Source organism: Varanus komodoensis, unplaced genomic scaffold (assembly GCF_004798865.1).
Source record: "Varanus komodoensis strain SLA01 unplaced genomic scaffold, ASM479886v1 scaffold30, whole genome shotgun sequence".
Taxonomy (NCBI): Eukaryota; Metazoa; Chordata; class Lepidosauria; order Squamata; family Varanidae; genus Varanus; species Varanus komodoensis.
The window spans coordinates 2,658,989-2,685,451 of NW_025335762.1; the positions used below are offsets into that span (position 1 = coordinate 2,658,989).

General features: G+C 49.1%; 1 protein-coding gene across 2 annotated transcripts in view; it reads left to right on the forward strand.

The window, feature by feature from the left end:
* Positions 1-26,463, forward strand: part of PDLIM2 (PDZ and LIM domain 2) — a 58,995-nt gene that overhangs the window by 4,498 nt on the left and 28,034 nt on the right. The window contains exons 1-3 of one of the 2 annotated variants that reach the window (XM_044437494.1): positions 14,531-14,563; positions 15,972-16,126; positions 21,203-21,354. In XM_044437494.1, coding sequence (XP_044293429.1) covers positions 16,034-16,126; positions 21,203-21,354 — 245 coding nt within the window. In that variant the 5' untranslated portion in view covers positions 14,531-14,563; positions 15,972-16,033. Of the gene's footprint in view, positions 1-14,530; positions 14,564-15,971; positions 16,127-21,202; positions 21,355-26,463 lie in introns of those variants that run through there. The other variant, XM_044437495.1, reaches the window with a different exon arrangement.

Consider the following 26,463-nt stretch of genomic DNA (forward strand, 5'->3'; position numbering starts at 1 on the left):
ACTTTTCAGGTATAAGACAATTATGTTCTCTGAGCAGGTGCCCAAGGCACATGGAGAACAGTGTCCTCTGTTCTGGGGACAAAATGACAGGCTTTTGGGATATCGAAGCACTTTAAGACACCCTTTTGGGGAGAGCATGAACATGTGTGAATAGGTCAGAAACTTGTGGGCTCCACCGCAGAAAGCCTGCTGTGGGAGGAAGGCAGCAGACAAGCAACTTACTGAAAAGTCTGAATACAACGCCGAGAGGGAGGCTGGAGTCCTAACACGTTAAGCAACTTGTATGAATCATGTCCATTTCTTTTATTGCATTTTTGTACCAACCACTAGCCAAACCCACAGCTTTTAGCATGAAGAGAAAGCTATTCCCAGCAATCCTAGTTGCCAGGAAGAAAAGCATTGATTTGGAAGTGGCAGGGACAGAACACCTTGGTGAGTGCTGGTGTGGTGTAGTGGTTAAGGGCACGGGATTGGGTCTCAGGCGATACAACTCTGCTGCGCCCGCAACTGGAGTATTGTGCTCAGTTTTGGGCCCCTCATTACAGTAAGGATATAGCCAGGTTGGAGTCAGTGCAACGTAGGGCCACAAGGCTGGTGGCCGGTTTGCAGGGGATGCTGAATGAGACGAGGCTGAGGGAACTGGTCTCTTCAGCCTGGAGAAGAGGAGACTCAGAGGGGATCTGTTGGTGACATGCAGGTATGTGAGGGGGTGTCACATGGAGGTGGGTAGAGACCTGTTCTCCCCTGCAGAGGTAGGCAGGACATGCTGCAATGGAGCAAAGCTCAGGGAACCAAGGTTCAATTTGGATGCCAGGAAGCACTTCTTGACATTTAGGACCCTGAGGGTGTGGAATGGGCTTCCATGAGAGGTCGTTGAGACCCCATCGGTGTGGGTGTTCAAGGATAGGCTGGACATCCACATGGTGGGCATGTCGTGAGCGGAGCCGGCTGGAGTCGGGGGTCAGACTAGATGGCCCAGGAGACCCCTTCTGACTTGCTCTGTTTCTATGTTTCTATATTGTAGTCCCCACTCAGCCATGGAGCCAATGGGGGACTTTGGGCCAGTTACAGACTCTCAGCCCAGCCTACCTCACAGGTTGATTGTTGTGGGGATAAGTGTGAGAGCAGGAGGAGGAGGTGAGCCCCTTTGAATTCTTTGAAAAAGAAAAGGGATTGAATAGAAATCAGATAAGTGGACCACAGGTAGACGACACTTCAGTAATCGCCTCTCTTCTTCCAATAGATTGAGTAGACCTTGAGTCCACACACGCCCCTCTTCCCAGTCATCAAGGGTACAGAAGAGAAGGACAAAGACAGGCGCCCCATTTTAAACCATGTTCTTCAGACATGCTGTGACGCCGTTTTGCGGCGTGGCCTTGCCAGTGTATATTCCAGCAGGCAGAATCTTGAGTCAGCCATCCGTCTCATGGCTCAGCAGCTCTGGTGAAAGGCATTTTGCAGCCCGAGGGGAAGAACAAGATGGCGGACCTTTCCTGCTGCAGAGGCTAGCTGGGAATTGATTCTTCCTTCAGCGCTAGCAATGGAACAGCGTCCTCTCCCACACCTGAGCGGGGCAGGCTGTGTAATAAATAATCTGCCCTCTCCCCTCGCTGCTGCCTGTGACGTCTAGTGTACTCTGCCTAATGAGAGGGCCGGCTCCACTCCTCACTTGCCCAGTTTGAAGTCCCCCCCCCCGTACATTTTCAATTTGAGATGGCACGTTCTTCATTTAAATGTTTTGAAGCCATCATTCCCGTTACAGAACTCCTCCAAAGACTGGCAAAGGGAGGACTGTATGACAGCTACTAGTCGTTCGAAACGGCTTTCCTCATTTGAGGGAGAAGCTGTGGAATTATTTTTGTAATTTTATCCTGCGAGTGTCTACATCTACCCACTGTGCTGCAAATGTGGGGGGAGGGCATCTCTTTGCACCCGAAATTCCAATTTGGAGAAGTGCTTGAGGGCTGAATTCCAGCCTTAGGCAGGGCCAAAGCAAAGGGGTAAAACCAAAAGACTACCCCCTTGAAGAATAGTGAAGATCTCACTACTAGTAACTAAAACTTTAGAGAAATATGGCAGCCTTTCAGAATGGGGGGAAATGAGATTTGGGAAGCCACCAAACCACGGGTGGCTGGGGAAAAGGTGATGGAGTGTGGGGAAGGGGCCTGACTGGGAGGGCTGGCTTTGGCCCCCCTTTGGCCTGAGATGTGAGGCGTCTCAGTGTGCTGAGCTGTGCTGTTTGTAGTCCTGCCACTGCTGCATGGATTAGAAGCCTTGGGGCTATTGGGCTGCATAAAAAACGAAGTGCTGAAGTGTTCTGCCTTTAAGTTGTGCCGTCCTTGAAGCAGAGACTTTAACTTGAAGCCCAGTGCAGAATGAAGGTAGTTTCAGGCTGCTGTGGGGGGAGGATGCCCTGCAGGATGCCCTGTGCACCCCCCCCCCCCCCCGATGGCGTCCGCTTCCTGGCTGCTGCTGCGGGGATGGGAGCTCCCGCCCCCCACGGTCGGTCGCCCAGCTAGAGACAGGGCTGCTTGTGTTCCCGACTGATGAGGCGGGGGAGCTTCCTGCCAGCACCCAAGCATGTGCATGCAGCAAATTCTTTCCCTGAAGGCCACCTTTGTGTGTGGGTGCGTCAGGTTTGGGGTGTTTTCCTGTTGGCTGTTTGGAAGAAGGCAGCGAGTCTGGCAAGTAGCAAGGACAAGGTGGATCACGGAAATTTCCTTTCTCCCTTGGCCCTTCCCTTTGGCCAGTCCTGCTTTGTCATAACCTCTCCAGGATTCATTTATTTCACCTTCTCCTTTTTCAGACTCTCTTTCTTGCGTGACTTTAGAAGGGCTTGCTGAGGGCTTCCCCGTTTAGGTTCACTCCAATTGTTCTGGCAGCATTGCAGGGTTGTCTCAGGTTCCCAGGCCCATGCGTGGGTTTTCTGAGCCGGCTAGAAAATACGCGTATGCATGCAAGGGGCAGCATCCGAGGGTGGTCTCTGAACAGGGAAGGGGGTGAGATGCAAAATGCTAAACCAGCCCCCTCCTCTTCCTTCCCCTCACTGCTCTGGCTTCCCCTTCAAGGCGCATTGTAGAGACGTGTTGTGCTCCGTGGTTGACTTGGGCCCTGGGCGCTTGCCAGCAAGGTCTTTCCCTCCCCAGTCACACCGCACCACTGTCAGCCCAGCCGCGTCTTGTGGGAGCGATGAGCAGAGCCGCAAATCTTCCAGGCCCAGCTGCAAAATGGTTTGGATCAGGCCTGTGGCTGTGAACATCTTGCAACTTTCGGCTCCCTTCTCCCCACCCACAACACGGCCTCTCCCCGCACTGACTTCCAAAACACTTTGGCCTGCGGCACCACACGTCTGGCACTGATGATTGCTCACGTCTCGAGGGACCTCTCTTCCCCCTCCCACGATGAGGCGCCCCTGCTGTCCCCACGGAGCCTCCCCTGTGCTCCTCAGAGTGGGGGGATCTTCTGCTTTTTTGTTCTTGCCCTCCTCAACATGAAAAAGCGTGTTTCTTTTACAAGCATTTTGCTACCTCATTGCTGCAGATTCCTTTGCAGCTGTGTCCCTGCTGCAGGGCTGTCCCATCCTTTAACAGCAGGATTTCAAAGGGCAATGGGGGGGTCGTAAACTGACAGACAAAACGAGGAGAAAGAGAGATATACAGAAAACATTAAAAGTACTGTATTAAGACAGAAGTGAGAAGATCTCACATGACTGTGGGATTAGTGGTGGGGCCACAATTGCAATCTGCCTGCTTCCTTTCTCCCGGCCCGTTCTGTTTCCCCTGGCCGCTGATCTTTCAGTGTTTTCTTGGCTTTTGCACATTCTTTCCCTCAAGCTCAAATGCACTCTGCTAAGGTTTGGTTACCCTGGGTGAAAATATGCCACTGTTTCATGACTCCTTTGCCGGTGGCTCTACCCACCATGGAAATGTGGTCCTGAGAGCATCTCTGAAATGGGATTTGGCACTTGGGTTCAAAAACCCTCTTCTAGTCCATCCTTTAGCAGCCACATCTGGCCCTGAGAGCACAATAGCATATGCCTTCCGCAGAGTCCGGTGCCCTAGTCTCCGGAAAGCAAAAATTTCCATGTAATGGCACTCATTGGATATGTTGCTGCGGAAACACCAGAGAATTCGTGGCAGGCGCGATTGCCCCGTACCTGCCCTGTGTTGGTTGCAGCATGCCGTGTCTCTGCTCTCAGCTTGTGCTTGCCCCATTCCGGTGCCTTTCTCTGCTCAGAGGTTTTGTGGTCCTCAGTATGCCAAGTGCTAGGACGTTCCGGGAACGGGCTTTTCCAGAGTCTGCTTCCTTGTGCAAAGTTACAACTGGGATTTATGGCACTTCTGTCACGTCCCTTTGGTTTACGAATATGCCAAGCCTGGCAAGGAGGCACTCGGCCGATACAACCGGTCCAGTTAAACCTCCTCCATAGCACCTTCTCTTCAGGCAACCGAGAAACATTCCCCACTCTGGTTGTGTCTCCCTTTCCACGCTTTGTTCAGAATGGCCAAATGGTTTCCTTTGCTTTCTGTCCAGGCAGCTAGGAGCCAGCAGCCATCAAAGCCTATACCAATGCCTGGAAATGGGCATCTCTTCAGCTGACGTGAAGTGGTAGCGTTCCCATTACATCCAAGGGAGGCACGCTTTTTTCTGTTACTGTTCTCTGAAGTCTGTTGGTGTTTGCTTCCCTGTAGCATTAAACAGGCCGACATGTGGCGAACATCTGTGCCTGCCTCATTGTTTCCTCCCCCATTTCGTTCCCCACTTGCTCCTGTTACTCTTCTTTTTCGAGCTAGTCCCAACCAGGACATAAATATGACATCTGTTCGAACTAGCTGTGACATGCATGATCCATAACTGGAGCTTCTGTTAATCGCTTTCACGTTCAAAGGGAAAGCCTGTGTTTTGCTGATACGTTTCCGCCCCTGTGGTTAAAAGGAGCTTGCAGGGGAACGGCAGGTAGGGAATGGCGCGAAGGGAGGCGTCAAGAGAATTGTGGAAGCATCAGTAATGGAATTCCCACATCAAGCAGGATGTGGGAAGCTTTGGCAGATGCTGGTCGCCACTGAGTCCCTGGTGAAATTCTGATCGTTCCCAAGTAGCATTGCTATAGAAGCCACAGTTGAAATTTCCTGCAGTGCTCAGAAGTGGCTTTTCCCAACCCCTGCATACACAACTTCCACCCTCCTTGGTTGGCGTGGCCAAGTTGGTGGTAAGCAAAGCCGTAGTCCAGCACATCCAGAAGGCACCAGTTTGGAGAAGACAGCCTCGGAGCCTCGGTGCAGCAGGTGCATCGTAGGCCATTCAAGCGCTGGACATGTGGTCATGGGCATGCGCTGCCCTTTATGTGAAGGCTGGAGCCCAGACTCCAGTCAGGGGTCAGTGGAGCCCTGTGTGAACAGTTGGTTGTGGGTCTGGGGAGAGAGCTTGTGATGTCATTCAGTGCATACACTGAGTTGCCAGTCGTGGTGAGAAACTGAGCAATGAACATGTTTCCAACCCTTTGCTCAGGGATTGTGCCACAACGTGCTTTATTTCCTTGGGGTTCGCTTCCTCAGCCTTTCTTCGTCGTGGCCTCTGTGCATCACACATACGGGGTTCTGCGCCTGTGCAATGCCTTTGGCAGGAAGATTAACAGCTAACGGTTTTTGGCGGGAACTCCGCTCCCCCTCCCCCCTAGCATTATATAAGGAGCGGAGTGTCCGCCATTTTCCAGTCTTTGCGACCGCCTTTCGTTGTGCCTCGTGCCGCTTCGCTCTCGCTAAGATTATTACTTACCTTCTTGCTCATTTGAAAATCTCTCCTTTTTCCTACCAAGTTTGTATCCTTTGTTCTTTTTGTTAGTACTTCACTTATATTTCTTCTTAACTTTGCACCATTTTTTCCTCTTTATCGTTCCTGTTAAAAAAAAAAAACCCAAAAATATTACTTTCCCGTTTTACTATCTCCTTTTTTCTTCTTTCTACGATGGCGCAACGGGCGGCATTCCGCAAGTGCGGAAAATGCGGCTCCAAAATGCCCGCCGCAGACCCGCATGATCTGTGCCTCCTTTGTTTGGGGGAAGGGCACAGAACCGATAAGTGCGGCCATTGTTTGGCCTTCTCTAAACAGGCGAGGAAGAACAGGGAGAACCGCCTCCTCAAACTCTTATGGGACCAGGCTCTCCTCCAGTCGGACCGGCTGGTGGCTAAGCCTTCCACTGTTGTGGCCCCACCCGAAGGCCGTCCAACTTCGGCTGACCTGCTGCAACGCCCGGCCTCTTCCTCCATTGCTCCGCCCTCACGCTCTTCTGAAGAAGGCGCTCATACCATGGCCGACCAGTCTGTTTCCCTGCCGAGGAAACAAAAGGAAAAAAGAAAGCACAGCGACTCAGATAAATATCCTGTGCATAAGAAGGCCAAGAAAGATAAGACGGGCAAGCCGGTTAAGAAGCCGAAGAACCCCGAGCAGGCAAAACACTGCCACTCGGGCTCGGCCTCTTCCTCGATTCCGATCCCTGCTACGGAACCGACCCCCTCGGTCCTGACCATCCAGGCGGCTATGAGGGCTACCCCACCAGGCTCACCGCGCCAACCGACAGCCGAACCCATTCTGGATTCAAGGCATGGTTCCATCTCTGATGAGGAAATACGAGATTCTCCACCTAGAGCTCGATCACCAACCCCGATGCCTCCAATCCCGATGGATACTGAGATCGCCATCTCCCCTCCGAGAAGCCATAGGAGCCGTTCCTTGGATGCGAGGTCTGATGATTGGTACCACTCCAGGTACTCCTCCGCTCCGAGATGGGAAGAGTACCACTCCGTAGCCTATTATCTGACCTCCAGGGGACAATCTTCGCCACCAGCACCTCGGGAACGTTTCCATTCAACGCCCAGAGATGCCCCGAGGGCCCATCTAAAGAAAGTGGCAGATCAGAGTCACCAGGAGATTCTTCCTCCAGTGTACCACCCCCCTACTGGATGGAATCCGACGAGTCTGAGGCTGACTCGACCTCACCGGATGCAGCAGTTGCTTCTCAGGGCCCGGGGTCGCCCGAGGAACCGTATATATCGTTTAACGATCTGATGGCCAGACAAGTGAGATCGCTCGATATAGAAGCCCACCAACAGCCGGGACCGAGCACCGATCGTTTTTATGATGTGGTCAGGGGCGAACGATCCACATCTGTTGCCTTGCCGTTTATTACGACCTTACGGCAGGCAGTGACCCAGCCATGGGACCTCCCAGTTCACCCACAACTGACTTCTCGTAAATACGAGTCCACGTATCGGGTGCGGGAAGAGGACATCCCGTTTCTTCTCCGTCATGCCAAGCCGAATTCGGTTGTTGTAGAATCCTCGCAGGGTTGGGAAGCCTGTGGACACACCTAGCCTTGTGACAAAGAGGGCAGAAAGGTTGATTCCCTCGCCCGCCGGGTATACGCAGCTTCGGGCCTTGGTTTACAAATTTCTAATTATGAGGCAACCCTGGCGCGTTACCAGTATTTCCTTATGCAACGCCTGGATGCCATCATCGATACCCTCCTGGGAAACCAGGGTGAACTTGCTAAGACTTTTGTTAAGGAAGCTATGCAAGTGGTAGTGCAACAGCTTCCACCGCGAGGCACCACGTGGACACTGATTTGAGGTTGCTGGTCGGTGCCATTTCCCTCCGCAGACACGCCTGGTTGCGTAATTGCAATTTTCCGGAAGAGATGAAGCGGGGAATTGAGGAGATGCCATTCGACGGTTCCGGTCTCTTCCATGCGAGGACGGATAGCAAATTGAAGAAAATCCATGAATCAAGGATGACAGCCCGTCGTATGGAATTGCAATCTCTACCCCGATGTAAGTGGTCATGGTCACGTCCAGAGTACCGTCAACGATTTCCGCCTTGGCAACAGCAACCACATCAATGTCAGCAGCGTCGCAGGCAACAACCACCCCAGCGCTTCCAACAGGGCCGCCGCCGCTTTGATACAGACAGGCGACAATGCTGATGCGACGAGCGAACCTCTCCTCTCATTCCAACTCTACCCTCCCCCCTCTCGTTTGGGGATCGACTGAAGAGTCGGCTCTCCATTTGGGATTCCATCACATCTGATGGGTGGGTGTCATCTATCATTCAGCACAGATATGGAATCGAATTCGACGTTGTGCCATCACCGAATCTTATCCGCTATACTCTGACTTCCTTGGTACTGTTAGACAAGATTCACCAACTCCTTGCTAAAGGAGCTATTCGTCGCCTGTTATTAGCGGAGGGATTCCACGGGTTCTATTCCAGATACTTTACAGTCCCGAAACGAGATGGGGGTCTCAGACCAATATTGGACTTGAGAGCTCTCAATAGATTCATAACACCAAAGAAGTTTCGGATTACCACACTTCAAAGTATTCTCCTGTTGCTGGGAAGAGGGGATTGGTTCACCTCATTGGATCTGAAGGATGCCTATTTTCATATTTCAGTACATCCAAGTTATAGGCGTTTCCTTCGTTTTGTGGTGGACTCTGAAATCTACGAATTCAATGTGCTACCAATGTGCCACTGCACCACAGGTTTTTACGAAGTGTATGGCTCCTGTCTGTGCACACCTTTGATTATGAGGAATTTGGATATACCCGTACCTTGATGATTGGTTGCTGGTCTCCGACACAGAAGCAGGACTTTCGTCCGCTGTTGAGTTTACATGTGCTCTATTGCACGATCTTGGACTCTGTATTAATCAACAGAAATCTTCCCTTCTCCCTACGCAGGTGATCAACTTTATCGGAGCCTGGCTGGATTCGTTGGGAAGAGCCTTCCTTCCTCAGGACAGACGGCATGTGGTTGCTCAGTGCATCGCTCGGATTCGACAAGCAAGAACCGTCCCTGCCCGGTCTATTCAGAGCCTGTAGGGACACATGTCTGCTTCCATTGCTGTGGTTCCGCATGCCAAACTCAGGCTACGTCCCCTTCAACTGTTCTTCAACGGAATGTATCGACCACAGACAGATCCACCTACCAAACGGATTCGACTCCCGGCTTCCATTCTTCAGTCCCTGTTATGGTGGATAGACCCAGCCAATCTGACTGTAGCATTCCGTTTCGACCCCGGTACCCCACAGTAACCCTCGGCACCAATGCGTCCCTGCTGGGATGGGGAGCAATTTGCTCCGATCTACGTACCCAGGGGATATGGAGTCACCGGGATTGCAGGAACCATATCAATTTTCTGGAACTTCTTGCCGTTTTCAAAGCCCTGCAATCATTCAAGGATGTGCTTCTACACCAGATCGTCCAGGTGACCTCAGACAACATGGCGACGATCTTTTATTTGAAAAAACAAGGGGGAACCCAATCCCAGAAACTAGCCCGCCTGGTCATGCAGATTTGGGACTGGTGCATACCGAGAGGTATCACTCTTCTAGCAGTTCATCTTGCTGGCACAGAAAATACAGACGCGGATCTCTTGAGCAGACATATGTCGCGGTCACACGAATGGGAGTTAGACCATCGGGTTCGCGACATGCTGTTTCACCGATGGGGCCAGCCAGACATCGACCTGTTTGCCACACAACAGAACAGAGCATGCACGGCCTATTGTTCCAGAGCGGGGATGGGTCAGGACTCGCTCGGGGACGCTTTCATGATCCCCCGGACAAATATGACTTTTTGTGCTTTCCCTCCGATCCCACTCATCATGAGAGTGTTGGCAAAGATCATTCACGAGGGGGCCACAGGGCTACTGATCACCCCCTGGTGGCCACGCCAGCCATGGTTCTCAACTCTCCTTCACGTCTCCCGAGAAGAATTTCTCCAACTCCCTCTTCTTCCTTATCTCGTTACCCAGAGGGAGGGCACGATCCGCCACCCAGACTTGCTGTCGCTGAAACTGAATGCATGGAGGATACGATGACCAGCTGCGATACATTGGTATCGACACCACCAACCGTCCCGGCCATTCCTGCTCAGCAGAGTGTACACCCAGACCTACAGTATATTCTCGAATCTGCGCTACGACCATCTACGAGGAAGTCGTACGCGGCAAAATGGCAGAGATTCTCTAACTTTGCCAATTTACACTCATTTCCGGCCCCCTCGGCTTCTGTTTCACAGATACTTCAGTTTCTCTTTGAATTGCATCAGTCTGGACTCAAACCTTCGTCCATAAAAGTTTATACAGCAGCGATTTCACATTACTGGGGAACTATACATGGTCTCTCCATTTTTGCTCAACCTCTGATTAAAAGATTTTTGAGAGGATTGAGTAATCTGCATCCAACTATAAGACCTCTAATGCCCACCTGGAGTCTTTCGGTGGTTTTACAAGCACTGACTTGATCACCTTTCGAACCCATGGCGACGATCGATCTACGCCTTGCTTCATGGAAGACTGCCTTCCTTGTTGCAGTGACTTCAGCCCGTAGATCCTCTGAACTCTACGCCCTTCGGGTAGACCCCCCTTTTCTAAATTTTCATAAGGAAAAAATGGTTCTTCGGCTGGATCCGTCTTTCCTTCTGAAAGTCGCTACTTCGTTTCACATGCAACAGGAGATTGTTTTACCGGCATTCTTTCTGACCCCTTCGAATCCGATAGAGCAATTTCTACATATGCTGGACGTTCGTCGTTGCTTAGCCTTTTATAGGTCCAGGACTGAGTCTGTTCGGCGTTCCAATAGACTTTTTGTGAAATATTCGGAACATGACCGAGGCTGTCCAGTCACTTCACAACATCTTTCGAAATGGATAGTAAATACAATTGTCCTGTCTTATCAGTTAGCTAAGTTGGACTTGCCATCTACTCCAAGAGGCCATTCTACAAGAGCTGTTGCTGCTTCTTCGGCCTTTGCATCAGGGGTCCCGATGGAAGATGTGTGCAGGGCGGCCATTTGGGCTACCCCGTGTACCTTCGCCAGACATTATAGACTCGATGTCCATGCCAGGCAGGATTGCTCTTTTGGCAGAGCTGTCCTTTCTTCTGTCCTTCGCTGATGACACCTCCCTCCTCCATTTGGGGTAAGCTTGTTATTCTACCCATATGTGTGATGCACAGAGGCCACGACGAAGAAGAGCAGGTTGCTTACCTGTATCTGATGTTCTTTGAGTGGCCATCTGTGCAGTCACACAACCCACCCTCCGACCCCGCTTGGTGTCATGGGTGGTCCGACTATTTCTTTCGATACTGTGATCTCTTTGCTATGTGTCGTACCACTACTGAATTTGGCTATCTTGTCATACTGACAAACCTTATTATAAGAACAAACGTCGGTCTTTCAAAGACTGGAAAATGGCGGACACTCCGCTCCTTATATAATGCTGGGGGGAGGGGGAGCGGAGTTCCCGCCAAAAACCGTTAGCTGTCAATCTTCCGGCCAAAGGCACTGCGCAGGCGCAGAACCCATATGTGTGACTGCACAGGTGGCCACTCGAAGAACATCAGTTACAGGTAAGCAACTTGCACTTACCCACGGTGTTATTGTACATTGAGTAATTATAATTATTATTATTTTAATGAACAGCCATTCCTTTTAGCACTATTTAGTCTGCTTTGCTATATCCTTCATCTGCATAAAAATCTCGAGGCATTACATTTTCTCTCTTTTTATAGCTGGGAATCAAGGCAAAAATACACCCCAAGGTAAGCCACCATCAGCCCTACAGTGGGATAGGGAAAAATAAAACAATAGGTTTTATTAAATTTTAGCAGCGATTGTACTTGTGTGATGCTTAGCTGTGTTCAGGACAGTCGCAAGGTCCCCGGGCTGTGCCTGCCGCTCATTGTAATGTGCACCGTCAGACTATCCTTTGATTAAATAAACCCTTGTTTAATTAAATTGGCCTAAATTCACATAGGAGGCACAATATGTACCGCCAGTAACTCTTTGTTGTAGGATAATGAGTGTATGTGCTCCAGTAGATGAAATCTTAGAAGCGACCTTCTCGACCCACCAAGCCTTTGTATATTAAAAATTAATTCAAAATTGATTGATTGATTGAAAGCTTTTCTATACCGTCCTTCACTAAGTCCCTGGAAAGTAATACAATAAAGATACAACATCAACCATCATTTGATAACAAATAAAACCCATCTTTAAAACAACGTCAACACTTAAAATATTGGGCAAATAAAAACGTTTATAGTTAACTAGGACATTAATGTGGCTGCTTAAGTATCACCTCCCCAAAAGAGGAAAACTATTTTCGGAAATAGGACTAAGGAGGTTTGCATTAAATGTGTGCATGCAACTTTAGAAGTAATTGGTCAAATGCAATTTAAAAACAGCCTTAATGCCTCTCACTATAGTAGGGAAAACTGTGACCAGGTAACCCACACACCTGCCTGTTCTGTCTGCTGTCCAGGTGCTCACTCTTCATGGGCGACCTCAAAGACCCTCCTTGCCTTCCTTACTGTTCTTGAGAAACGTGTCTAGGGCCGTAGAGCCTTCAAACAGAGAACCGTCTTCAGTTGGGTAAGACGCATGTTACAGGGCAACTTTTCCATCTAACTGATTAGAACGGCTAGTTTAGTTAATCAACTAAATGATGCAGCCCTGTTAGCTGTTGTTTAAATAGCACATCAATTGAAGATGATTTATAGTGCAGTACAAGCAAATGGCAGTTCTCTGCCTCAAAGAACTTACCATCTGACTTGACATATTTTTTTAAGTGTTTGGTTTTAAGTATATAGCATATTACTAGTCATATTATGCGCATGCAGTAATTGCTAAATGTATACATTTATGCTATGTTGTCCATATTACTGCAGGATCTTGAATTGGCTGCTTTTTTAAAATGACCTCCAAGAACAATAGCAACATCACAGTCAAATATTGTTTTAAACTCCAAAGCAACAGAAACATGAAAGAAGAAAAACAACTGGATAAAGCCAATTGCCACCTTCTAGATAGCATAGCAGGAAGTGGCAATGTATTTCTGGTCTTATTTAATTAGATGTATTTTTCTGTGGCTTTGCAAAGGTCTAGAGACTGAGAATTTGTTGTGGGGGAAGTTGATCAGTCTCTGCTTGCTAGACGTAGCAATTCCTCAAATGACAGGAGGCGTTGAGGCAAGTGCTGGTAACCTGGGAGCATTCGCAGCTGCAGCAACAATCAGCACAGTTTTGGCCTTTGTGCTCACTGCAAAACCTAGTTTGCTTGTGATAACATGCTTGCTCTTGAGCTTGCAACAGTCTTGAACGAGGCTTAGAGAGAGACTGCGTTCCCAGGGCATGTGTGCATTGGCAGGTTGTGTGCACCTGGATTGTTTCCTGCAGAGTGGTTTGTTCCTAGGTGAGGGGCCACTTCTGGCAGCCTGGGATGGGGCAGCCCATTTCATACCCAGGGAAATGCACGGGGGGACTTTTTAAAGGGGTGATGATCCAGGGACAATCCCTCCAATGTGTGGGCTGTTTGAAGAGGCTGTCACGAGTTGTCAAATTGAAGATTATTTTGCACAAACTTTGGGAAAAAAATTAAAGAGTAAAAAAGCCGCAGCAAATACAAGAGGTTCACAACTGCAGTGGCAGGAGGGCAGACAAGTTGGGAAACCATGGCAGACGGAGTGTGCAAACAAGCTACGGTAAGCTTGATCATCTGATGGATGCACCATCGTTTGTTTGTACAACAGCCACCCCACTGTGGCTTATTACCAGGATAGGCCATTGTGACATGCAAATGCCCAGAGAAAGACTGAGAGAGAGAGACAGAGAGAAGCAGAGAGAGACAGAGAGTATTGCCTAAGAAACTTTAAACCTCTTTCAGCCCAAAGGCTAAATTCCATTTCAGAGAAACTCTCATTCCGCATTCTAGTAATGGGTGGGTCCGAAAGCAAAGGTGATAGGAGTAAAGGTAGGAAGAGCTAGTCCCAAGGGAAGGTGGAGCACATGCTTTGTTGTTCGTTGGCATCTCTGGAGAAACACCTGCCTGAAACCCAAGGGAGTTGCTCCCCATCAGTGTCAGAAAAACCGGCCTAGATGATTCTGACTTAGTATAAGTCTGCTTCTTATGTTGTCCTGTATCATGGTATTTTTGTCTTAATTTCTTACAGCCAGTAATTAAGACTTAGGAGGGACATTCTAGCATTTTAGAATCGGTGCAGTTGTGGGGGACGGGACGGGACTGAGCCCCGGCACTGAGGTTTCTCACTGCTTCCCAAAGCCCATGGTACAGTCCTACAGCTGAGCTTAGACTTAGACCAGGGCCTCCTGTTGCCTGAGGAAATTTGCCACACTGCTTCCTGTGAGCTGGCCCATGGCTAAATCCCAGGCTTTGATTTGGGGCCCTGTGAGCCCATGCTCTGTATGCTCTGTAGGAGATGGTCTAGGAAGCCTGTAAGTGAATAGAGAGCATTTCTGGGGCTCTTGACTTGCAGTGTCTGGTTCTGGGCTCGTTTCCTTGTTAAGGTGTTTGCAGCGAGCGTGGAGGAACTTGCCTGCCATGTTCAGCAGCAGACTTGAGATCTGTGACAGGAAGGTGGATGTTGCTCATGCGTGTGACCCAGCCACCGGCTCACGTACCGCCTTCCAGTTCCCCTTCCGTGCAGGCCGTGTGTCACAGACGCAAAGCCCTGGAGCTGCTGTACCTCAGTTTGGGGCATTGTAGAGGTAGGTCCACGGTGGAATGTATTTATGTGATAGCTCTGGCGGTCTACACCTTCAGTTATGGACTGATAATCAGGATGGGGTTCCAGTGTGTCTGGGGCTGGGTCTAGACTTCACGGCTGCATTTCTACCATTTCTGCAAAGCTAGGCAGAATTTTCTGCATGAGGATTTTTTTTTACTTCCTCTGATCTGTTGGGAAATGCCACCAACCCTGCAGAATATTTGTGAAAATCTCCCCGTGACCCTCCCTGCAAACAGAGTGGAGAATTTGAGGTGTAGTCCTGGATCCAGTCTTGATACTGACCTGGTTCACACAATCATTGTGTCTTAAACAAGCCCAAAGCATGCTAGGCCCCATTTACCTAATTACTTGCCATTGTTTGTCATGTCATCTAAACTCAGGCAACGTGGCTTGTTTGAGGGGGGAAACAACTCTTGAAGAACCCAGCAATTTGAGAATTGCTTCTCCCTCCAACAAGCCATGGTGATCAGTGAAATGGGTCCTCCTTTGCTGGTTTAATATTCTTGAAGGAAGCAACAGACAACGCCCCACCCTTTCTGGTTCTCATTTCCTAGACCACAGCTTCCTTCACTCACCAGTAAGAACTCACCATAGAGTTTGATTTGGTAATAAATGAGTTGCAATTTAGCAGGAACAAATTTGCTGTCGTTGCTCCATTAGGATAGAAAATAGGAGGCCAATTTCTGCTCCATTTTGGGGGTCCTTTAGGCTCAGTGAGAGGGTGATGGAGTATTCTAGGGTGCTGTTTTTACTAGGTTTCTTTTGAGACGGTTCCTTTCATTGTATTTTTAGCATTGTCCTCCTGTTGGCAAATCAGGGTCACTTCTGATGCATAACTGTCAGCTAACTTGTTCACTCACGGAGGTTTTGAAATGCAAGCCCTGTAAAGCATGAGGGGGCAGCTTGTTGAGCCAGGCTGTTGCAACCTTGGCGCCCCGCAAAGGGACGTGTGATTTCTGAGATGCTTTCCCTGTGGTTTCTGGCTTCCTGGCTCTGAAAACACCACATTGCACACATCAGTGCAAGAGCCTGCTGTGACCAAGTGTCTTCCCGATTTCTGTGCTGTAATTGGCAGGCGTGCATTCAGATGATTAATCAGCATTTCTGTGGCTCAGAGGGCGAGCCCAGAATGCTTTGCTTCCCGGGGCGAAAGACAAAATGGTGGCCATCCTCCATGCTGTCTGGGTGGCCAGCTGAATCTTCCTCCAGCACTGGCAACGTGATAGCAGAGCAGCCGGGACGGACCTGAGGACAGTGGGCCAATTCAGCCCAGACAAAGGAGCTCAGCTCAGAAGGAGCCACCCCCAGTCCCCTTGCTTGCCGCTGGAGGCCTTTGCGAATCCGCATCCTTCGTCAGGCCTGAGGGGATCCTCTCTCTTGCTTTTCAGACCTACAGTGTGCGGTGGTCACCTTCCCTCTGCTGGTGGAGCTGGCGCTGGCTTGAGCTACGATGCTGGTGAACGTGAATCTGACTGGCCCGGCGCCCTGGGGCTTCCGAATAACAGGGGGAAGGGACTTCAGAAAGCCCATCACTGTATCTAAGGTAAGCAGTCGTGTCTTCTTGTCCTTCTTCTGGGGCAGGAGCGTGTCCAAGTGATGTATTGCTGGCAGGCTGAACGCCCTGTTGCAGCTCAGTTCAGCTTCTGGCAGGAATGTGGAACTTCCTTCGGCCCGAGGGAGACAGATTGAGGGTGCCTGTTCTACTGATGGGTGGGGCCGAAGGCATAAGGGGCAGGACCAGAAATCCCAAAATATATCAGCATATCCTTGCTTACAGTTCTTGCTGCCAGTAATTAAGACTTAAAAGAGGCATTTCAGCAACCAAGACCACCAAGTGATCCGTGGTGGGAGGAAAGGGATCTGTGAGTTAGGGCTCAGAAAAACCCTGCAGAAATTAGCATATGCTAATTTACATATGCTCTGAAGTAAGTGTGTGTGTGTGTGTGTGTGTCTGTCTGTCTGTCTTTGAAGGGCCCTGTAGAACCGCCCCATTGCTAAAAAGAGATGTACAGACAAGAGAGAGGGAGAACATTTGATTTGGGGGAGGGAATCAGGCAGAAAAATTCGCATGGAAAATGAACCACATGGGGACAAAATGCCAGCTAATACAGGGCAATCAGAGGCCACAGAGATTCTCAGAGCCCCTGCACCTTTTTTTCAGCAAGGTGGTATGGAATGTGCTCCCCAGAGAGGTTTGCCTGGTGCCGACACTATTCTTTTCGGCACCAGGCTAAAATCTTTGTACTTTCCCATTATTTTAATGTTTGATTAGGTTCTAATGTGGGTTTCATTTTATTGGAATTATTTGAATGCCGTGTTTCATTTCATTTTATGCCGCTTTTATTGTAATACATCCCAAGATGCTAGTAGTTGGACGGTATATAAAAAAGCCTTAAGTAAATAAACAAGGTGCTGGGGCAGATGGCATCCCAGATATTTGGGGCTGGAAGTGAAAGAGTCAAGGTTCCAGCCCTAGTCGGCATCTCCTAACACTATCTTTGTAAGGAGATGGGATTATTCCAATCTCCCCAATATATTTCTGCCAAGGCCCTTTCCCCGACTTTCGTTTTCATGGTGTCCTTTCGCAGCTGTTAGGAATCAGCATCATCCACTGCACCACAAACAGGGACGGCAAATTAACTGGAGTAGCTATCCCTCTGGTCCCGGACTGCAGCTGAGAAAGAGCGTGTGTGAGATCTCTCAAGACTGGGCTGGAGATCTTGGTGCACCAGGGTGCTGGCCTGGATTGCAGCCCGGGAGGTGCAGCCAGCTTTCTAACAGGGCAGCGCTGGCTATTCCCAGATGAATTCTGTTTTGATGAATGCCTTGCTGGGAGCTGTCCGTGGAATTTCCTTCGGAGAGGTGGGAGAGAAGGACTTGGTTGACGTGGCTGTTCCTGTACTGAATGCCTGTGGAACTTTGCAGGACATCCTGGAATGCTGGGCAGCTTTTGCAGGGGCTTTGCCTACTCTCGGGGAGGAGGTGAAAAGGAAGCCGCCCCTTTCTCTGAGTGGGCACAGAGCCAAGCATCTGCCCTGCAGTCTGACGAGCAGAACAGATCCTGTTTATCACATTTTCCAGAATCCCACTCCCTGGGAACGGACTTCCAGTTCCCAGAGTGCGGGTGGGCACACTGCAGCGGTTCAGTATACCTTCCCACTGCCCTCTCCAGAGCAGAGTGAGGGAATTCCCCTGCTTTACAGCCCCCTTCAGAAGGAAAGGTGCAGCAAGACGTGTTGTGCCCATGCAGCCTGCCCAGCAGAATTGAGAGCTGTGAATCGCCCATCCTTTCGCTGTCTCCATGTCACAGACAGGTCACAAATCCTGCCGGGATCTCATGGCGCAACTTTGCCAAAACAGGGCTGCAGTCTAGAGAGCACCTGGATGTGGGGACCTGGCAGGAGCAGCCTTGAGCTCCATGAAAAGGGGGCAGAATAGAACAGTCATTTTGGGAGAGTCACCTCTGGCTGCACGTTTGTGCTGGAGATGCCAGGGTGGTGCTCCCCCAGTTAATGGACCAGGAGCTCCCTGTGTGCTTGGAGGCGTGCTTGGGCACCTCACAGGGCCCGACTTACGCCTGCAGGGTTCCACTAGCAAAACCCCCCGGAGTTGCTCGCCTTTTTCACCAGTGCAACCCCTTGTTCACCTGCCTTGCACTTCCCAACAACAGAGCTGGTGAGAGGCAGGTGCAGCCGCTCATTCCCAGCCTCTTTGCATGTTGGGGAAGCAGGGCGAGGCCTTGACAGCTGGGGACAATAGTGGTGTGGAGGCAGGCCCATTAAGGGAGGGGGGCCATTGGCACTGTCATAAAACCCTAAAAAACCTGGAGCCAGCACTGTTCCCTGCCATCAGCCATGCTGGTTGGAGCTGGCGGGAACTGAAGTCCAAAGCACCTGGAGGGCTCAGGGTGGCGGGGAGGCTGTGCTAGAGACTTCTTGACCTGATTTCGACTGCCTGAGATGTTTTCAAAGATGGCTGCTATCCTGAAATGACACGACCCTGTTTGTATCGCCGGAAGTTTTTGCCCGGTTCAGCCATGCCTGTTGCCCAGCGGCCTCAATCACTGTTTATTTGTAGAGGGCTCTGCATTCCGTCCTCAGCTCTGCATGAAAGGAATTTACTTTTGCACCCAGGATTCTTAGTATGAATTGATCAAGGCAAGTCACCCCCCGAGATTGAGATGGATATTGAAGCCGGTGCGGTCTAGTGGTTGGAGTAATGAGCTGGGACTCGGAAGATCTGGGGTTTAATCCCCACTCAGCCACTGACTCATAGCCTAGCCTACCTCAGGATTGTTGTGAGGATCAAGTGGAATGGAAGAGAACCTTGTGACCTGCCTTGGGTGCCTTGCAAGCGGAAGAAAGGTGGGGTATAAATGCAATGTAATGACAGTGACAGTAGTTAGGGGCCCTTTCCTCAAGTCTTTCACTTTAGCTTCTCCTTTGCATTTGTCAATAATTCTGATGCTGACATGAGCAAAAGCCGCCTTGTTCCAGGCTAGTTGACCTGGTAAACAAGCTTCCCCCTTGCGACTCGCAGCTGGTCTCTTTGGAACCATGTTAAGGAACTGAGCAAGAGCACGTTAACCCTAGGGATATGGAGCTTCGTTTGCCTCCTGGGGCTACCAGGTGAGCCACTTTTTTTTGGCAGCAGAGTTTTTAGTTCGTGCAATTATTGATGAAATATTTATTGCCACCTTTTGTGGAGGAGAAAGTCATAAATGCAGAAGAACTCAGTGCAAGATACTTGCTCACTCACATTGGCTTCCCTAGTAAATTTCTGTTCACATAAAAAACAAATTCACTGAATTGCAGGTTTTGCAAGATGGTTGCTTTTGGTCTTTTTGTTAGTCTTTCAGCATATTTTAATGCCTTAAATATCCAGATGCTCCTAGGATACAGTGCAAAATATTCAGCATTAGTATATATGTAGAAGATAAATTGTAGCACTATCTCATAGTGGAAAGGTGGGCTATTAGTTTAATATATAAATAAAAAGTAAATATTTAACAAAAACCAGAGTTGATGTACGCAGGTTAAAAGATTGCAAGGCATCTAGTTAATGCAATGGTTTATCACAACAAGCCAAGATAGCTCAAAGCTGTTGTGTCCTTTCTCCTTAATTTTATTTACTGTTTATTCTCTTGGTATTGTTTGATTTATGCTTTGCCATTCCACCAAAAACTGATGCTAACAGTAATACAACCAAGATTAAATAAACCTAATTAAAACAACCATAAAACAAATTGAATAGAAGCAGAATCAAGTCCAACCATTATAAAATAAAAATAGAACCCAGCTCATTTGAATCCACTACCGACACCCTCTCCTATGGAAAATTCCTGCTTGAATAAAAAGATGTTTGCCTTATGAACAGAGAGAGCCCAAGGCTGGGAGCAGCCCGTGAGTTGTTCCCACTTCACATCCTCACTCCACTAGGTGTGCCTCTGGCAGTAGCAGGAAGTCTTCCCAGGTAGGTCCTGAAACCTGGGCAACCTTGCAGGAAGCCCGATTCCAAGCCATATATGGCTTTCTAGGCAGAACCAGCTTTTTAAATTGTGTCTGGGAGCAAACCAAGAAGAGGCGAAGCTGCTACAGCAGGGGAGACACGTGCCCAGTCAAGATTCTGGCCGCAGCAGTGTGGACCAGCTGAAGCTTCTGGGCAGTTGGCAAAGATCATAGCCCACAGCTTGTGTCATCATAGCCAGCCACTGTAAATATTCCCATTCTGCAGTTTTTTCGATTTTGCAAATTAAATCCATCATTAAGGGGTGCCATTGGTATGTATCACTGAGCTATCAAAATAACTGTGGCTGCTAAAATATTTCATATAAAGAATGTGGTGTTCCAGTTGTTTTCATAACTTATTAGTGAATTTCAACACTGTACATTGGGACTGAAGGTGACCTGAGAAATTATCTAGCTAAACAAAATTGTTCACTGGTTGCACATTTTAGGGCATATTATTTTTTAAAAAAGATTTAAGCCATGTTTTAAGTGTCCATAAAGATTTGCACCAGGGTAGCATAGCAAAGGTTTTTCTAAATTCTGGTAACTTTCCCCCCTCCCTCATCTGCAGTGGGTCTAGATAAAACATACTGGTTTTCTCATTCCTTTTGTACTTGGCTCTCCGGGGCCATCATGGCTGTAACTTGCTTATTTCCAAGGTGTTATGGTATAAATGCGCAGTGGGAGGGTTGCTGCCCTCTTCACTTGATGAATGCGTGTGGGGAAGCTCATATCAAGCTCCTAAAAATATTAGTCTTTGATACAAAGGGAATCTTTGTTTTACCAGCTTCAACTCAGTTACTCTTCCAGAATGTTTTCAGTCAAGCTTAATTCACTTTTTCTGTTAAGCATAACAGTGCAAATCCACTTTTAATCTTTGATATGGCTGGGTCCATGAATGCTTAATAGGGGTTAATTTAGCCCATATTACTAATTAATCCTGAGAAATCCTTTGTGCAGATGCTTGTTTGGATCCTGGGGCTGATGCCAGTAGCGGCAAGCGGTATGCAGCATACCCTTCCCAAGCGTGCTTTGTGTAGTTGGGAAAAAAGGACCGTTCTTTTTCAGCACTCCTACTTCACCTGTTTTTCTCTCTCTCCTAATGCACACAGGTGACAGAGTATAGCAAAGCAGCCCTTGGCGACCTCCAACTCGGTGACATCATCGTCTCCATCAATGGAGAAAGCACTTCTGAGATGCTCAATGTGGAGGCGCAAAACAAGATTAAGCAGAGCTATGGGCAGCTGCAGTTGCAGGTGGACAGGTGAGGCTACCTGTGGCCACGTCTCCATCAACTCTGGGCAATGGCTCTGAGTCTCCCAATCCCAAGACAAACAGTTCATATTTGGGGGCCCATTTCTTTTCAGTGGCTTTAGCCAGGGCATTTTTGGAAGTAAAATAAAGCCATAAGTTAATAGAAACTAGTTAGAGAAGTGGCAAACTGGAATGAGCACACATGGGGGGAAATATTCCTACAGCTTTGTGCATCTTTCCTGAATTGACTTTTTACATTTCCATTTTCCCTTCCCTGAGGACAACAAGCCGTCTCTAACCTTAAATCTCTGTTCTTTTGAGAATTCTGGCAGTTGCTCTTTTGACTATAGTGTGTGTGTGTGCAGGGAGGGGTGGGGGGGAGTTTACTGTACTGACATTTTAGAAATGCTGGGCTAGCGAGTTTCATGCTACAGGGGTACGGACAATGGAGTAGAACAGAAGTCCTTCAGCACTTGGTTTCGTTCATGAGTCTGGGACTGTAGTGGGTAAGATCTCCTCCCTTCTTGCTGGTGGGTGGCTAGGTTGACGTTCCCTGCCTCCAAGCCTTTAGTGCCTTCTAATCCCAGCAAATGGTTCTTGTCAAGGTCCCGATCCATGGCTGCTCAGCAAAGTGCCATCAATGTTCCTATGTCCAAAGCGGGTGGTTTTACTAATAAAGAGGAACTCATTGAAGAAAAAGGCCATGCGACAGGGAAAGCTCTGGCCCTTGTTTACAGTAAACTCAGAGTATGAAAGCTTCAAATAAGTATTTGTGAAGGGCCAATTTGGATAATTTCAGGTTGGAAAGTACAACGCTGGATGATTTACAGTACGGTGGAACAGCATCCATTTAATGGCTCTCTTTCCATTCCAAATTAGATGTGAAGAAAACTCGGGGAAACCAGAAGTGGATCCTCGAATGTAACGGTGCTCACTTTTGGTACCAGAAACAAATTCCTGAGCTGAACATGGATGCCCAAGGCACCATTCAGTTCTTCAGTTCTGAGTAACTCTCTCTCCTGCACCTGAAACCACCTGGATTTGATTCACAGAAATTGGGCTTGGATGAGAGGCTTTCCTTGGAGAGGTTGCGCCAAGAGTATCCAAGCTCTGAGGGAAGTGGCAGGTTGGGGCAGGGGAGAGAGCAGCCTGCAATTTGCGAAGTGTCCTGAGGTACCAGTCCACCCACCCTGCCTTTGTGGGAGGGCTTGGGAGTCCTCACCCCTTCCATGACTTTTCTTCGCAGTTAAAAATATTCCTATTCTTACTTCCTAATACGAAGGCCAGGCGGTGCAAAGGCACTGGATAGCCTGACAAACCCTTTAAACAACAGTCTAACACTTATATCAATGTTATATGCATTCACAGTTTTGCTGTCTCATCCGTTCAGACTTTTGCTGAGTTTACACCTCCCCGCAGGATGTACTCTTAAGCTCCCAAACTCCCCGATCCCAGAAATGGTTCTGCGGATGGGTTTGCCAGACGACAGGACAGCAAAGATGAGAAGTGGATGAAATCAAAACTGCCTCTTTGGCTGTGCTCTAGATGGTGCAGAAAGAATGGCCAAAATACCTGACCTTGGGGCGGGTGAATGCAGTAGGGTGTGAACTCAGGGCTTAGGGCCAAGGATTCTGCATGGAGGCAAAGCACCTCGGCTTGTGGGCTAGGAAGGTGGAGTGAGGGGTGGGGATTTGCTTGCCAGCTTGGCTGTGCTGTCTCTTCCGCCGTGTTCAGGAGCTGCTTGGTGACACTGGCGGCTTGGAAAGTGGAGCGTGGCTAAGCCGGGGTGGGTTAGTTGGGAAGGGAAGCAGCTCTGGCAATTGTTTTCCTGCTGTCCAGGTCTGACGGGTTCTAAGCGCTGGAGGCTCTTTTGTGATGGGCGGGGAGGAGGAAGGGGGTGGGCAGTATTTGATTGCACCTTTCATGCCAAAATGAACTTGGACACTGCAGCTTCATGTGCTGTGCAGATGAGGGAGGGCTTGCGTGCCCTGGTCCAGACAAAGCTGCCCCGGGTCTGTTTTATGTGTACATGTACACGTGTGCTCACACATTCTGTCCCAAGGAAGCCTGGACACTGTTTCAGAGCAGCAGCATGACTCTGTTTCACTTGCTCAGCTTTTGTTTCTGACAGTTCAGAGGCTTTTTGAAGAATCAGGACAGTTTGTAGTAAACACAGGCTTGGCCGATGTCAACCAAAGAGAAGAGGCTTTGGAGGTGAGCAGAAGAGAAACAGGAAAGAACAGGAAGTTATCCTGGGTAGGATGGAAAAATCCGAAACCCAGGTGGCTGGAAGATTGGCATGAGACTGAGAGACTTTGGTGCCAGGATTCTGTATGGTTCCAGTCTTCCTTTGTTCACCATGAGGACTAGGATAAGAACGCACACCTTCCCATTGTAGTGATGGTGTTGTGGGGGGTGTCCCTGCCACCCAAAGGGCAGGAGGAAAGTATCCTAAAAACCTGACTTGTTTCTGTAGGTGTATATTTTAAGTAGTCATGACTTAGGATTCAGGGTGCATTCAAAAGATAAATCAGGACACCAGCTAGCAGCTAGGGCTTCGCTTTTCGAGCCCCGTAGCCTACCAGACACAGCATTACAAATCTTTGGTGGAGAAAACGGAATGAACATATTCCTCAGAGATGAGCGAGACAAATGCTGCGCACACCAGGATGGGGTGTGTCTTTCTGGAAAGCTGTTGGGCAAGGCTGAAACCAGAGGCAAATGTATGTTGTATAACCTCACCCCACTGGCATTCCGGTTACTCATCGTGAGCATCCCTTTCAAACCTTAAAAGTGGCAACTGATCCCCTTTTAGAGGAAGCCCTTTTGAAAAGCCAAGCGCTGCACAAAGATACTCTTCCTTAACAAAGGGACTTGTTGATGAGGGGAAAACTGGAAGAAACCTGCTCGAAAAAAGTCGATGCACCACCAGCTGGGCCCACTGCTGGAATTATCCTGGTGCTGTTGCACAAGCTCAACTGAGCCTGCCCTTAATCCCACATGAGCCTTCATGTGACTTCAAAGCCGGCGAGCTGTGAAGTATCCTCTGGGGGCACTGCGGACGGACGGGCTGGGGAAGTAGGTAGCAATCTCTCTCTCTGCCTTCAGTGACTCAGACTTCGTGACGGGTGAAACCTGTACTTGTCTGGCCAGGGGCTGGTCAGGGAGTGGACTTTTGCATTGTGTAAATCTGACGCGAGCAAGCGCAGGCCACAGTCCGGGGTGTGGTTTTCTGTTGGCATGACTCAGGGATGCTCTTTCACCACCCTGCGCTGGCTGACACTGGAGCTTGGCTTGCTGCCTCGGGGGCAGTGCAGTTCAGTCTGGATCATGTCCCCCGAGGGAGTCCTGGGGAAAACCCTTGCTCGGGTTCCGCTCCTGCTGCTGCTTTTTGGGAGGACACCTGCTGCGAGAGCCTCGCGTATCGCTTCACTGCCACGTGTGCGTGCCCTGTCTTGTACGCACACGGTGAGGAGCAGCGTGGCTGGGTGTGGCCGCCTGCATGCATGAACTGCCTGGTCCTGGGACTCTCTGTCCTGGCTTTTGGCCTCGGGCTTGGCCTGGCTACTCGCTGCAGTGTCCTTTCCTCGATTCGTTTGCATTTGACGTGCGACAGATGCGGGACGAGAGCTGAAAAGTCCTAATGGCATCTTGGCGCTGACCCAAACCAACAAGCTGAACTGGAGCTGCGCAGGAGGCAACATTCCTCTCATTCCGGGGCCTTCGGCTCATCTTCTTTCCCTTCTCCACCCTTCCCTGAACACGCTGCTTCTCTTGAGCTCCCACCCCAGAGCTGTCCTGGGGCGTTTGGCGTTAGCTCAGTGCTGGCTGTCTTTGTGGCTCTTTCCCCTGTAGGCAAATGTGCAGAACTCTCCATGCAAGAAACCTCAGCTGGAATTCAAGGTGCTGGTTTTTTCCTAGTTAGGTTGGTTAGCGAGCATAGCTTCATCCTCCTATTCAACTGTGAGGCTTTTCCCCTCTGAATTTCTAGGCAATAGTTGGATACTCTAACAAAAGGCCCTTCCTTCCCTTCAGGATATCTGCCAGCTGTTTTTTTTTTTTTTTAGCTGGATTTTTCCTGCATGCTTTTGAGGTCCCCTTCACCTCTAGCAGACTCTCTTTTCTTGCACAATTGTGCAGGATATCCATACAAGGGACTGATGCTTTTGTGATAGGAGTGACACTTAGCATTTACATAATGCTTTAGACAACTGTCCAGAACTCGTGAGAATTCTGTAAGGCGGGACAATGCTGTCGTTCCCCCCCCACCCCACTTTTCCAGGTGTGGATGGAGAGCAGTGACTGAGAAAACATCAACTTGCCCAAGACAACCTACTGCATTTGTGGCTGGGGTCAAGTTTGAACCCAGGATTTCTTGTCTTGCATTCCTAACCACTATTCTACACCAGCTTTCAGACTTGTTCTTCAAATAACAAACTGTGCATCAGGAGGGGGAGTTTATTTTTCTTTTAAGGCTTATGTTCTCTCCCTTTCTGAGAAGTCACAACATGATTCTGTGGTTCTTGGTTTGATGCCATTTATGGTCATGGCGGATTTGGGACCTACCTGTCCCCTTCATTCCTTCCCCCAGCAAGTTCTCAACTTGATTTGCAAAGCTTTTTGACAAGGGCTTGGCACACACTTTCTGGAACTCCCGCCTGTAGTATATTTAAGTGTGATTAGACTTCAATCCCTCCATCTCTTTCAGCCAGACTACATGCTGCTCTCTTTGAGCAGCTGAAAGTTGTACCTAGCTGCAAAGGGGTTTTTATTTATTTAATGTTTAATTTAAAACATTTATATGCCACCTATTTTGCCCATGGCTTCTCTTTTGGGGGAAACTCTCGCTGTATGATGTTCAACGCTCTCCTCCCAAGGAGTGCCAGTCCCAGCCCGAATCAAGGCCACGTGTCCTTATAGCAGAATTTAAAGAAGACAAGCCCTGGCTTTGTGCTTTGTGGTTAACCTTCCTTGCAGTTTTGGTTCCTCTTTGCGTGGCCGCTGGGCTTAAAATACTTCCACCTTCTACTGCATGGTGTGAGGCTGTAGGGGTCTGGGAGCAGGGCTCTGTTCAGTTTTGTTTCCATGTTATGTACAAGCTATCACAGAAACACAAAAA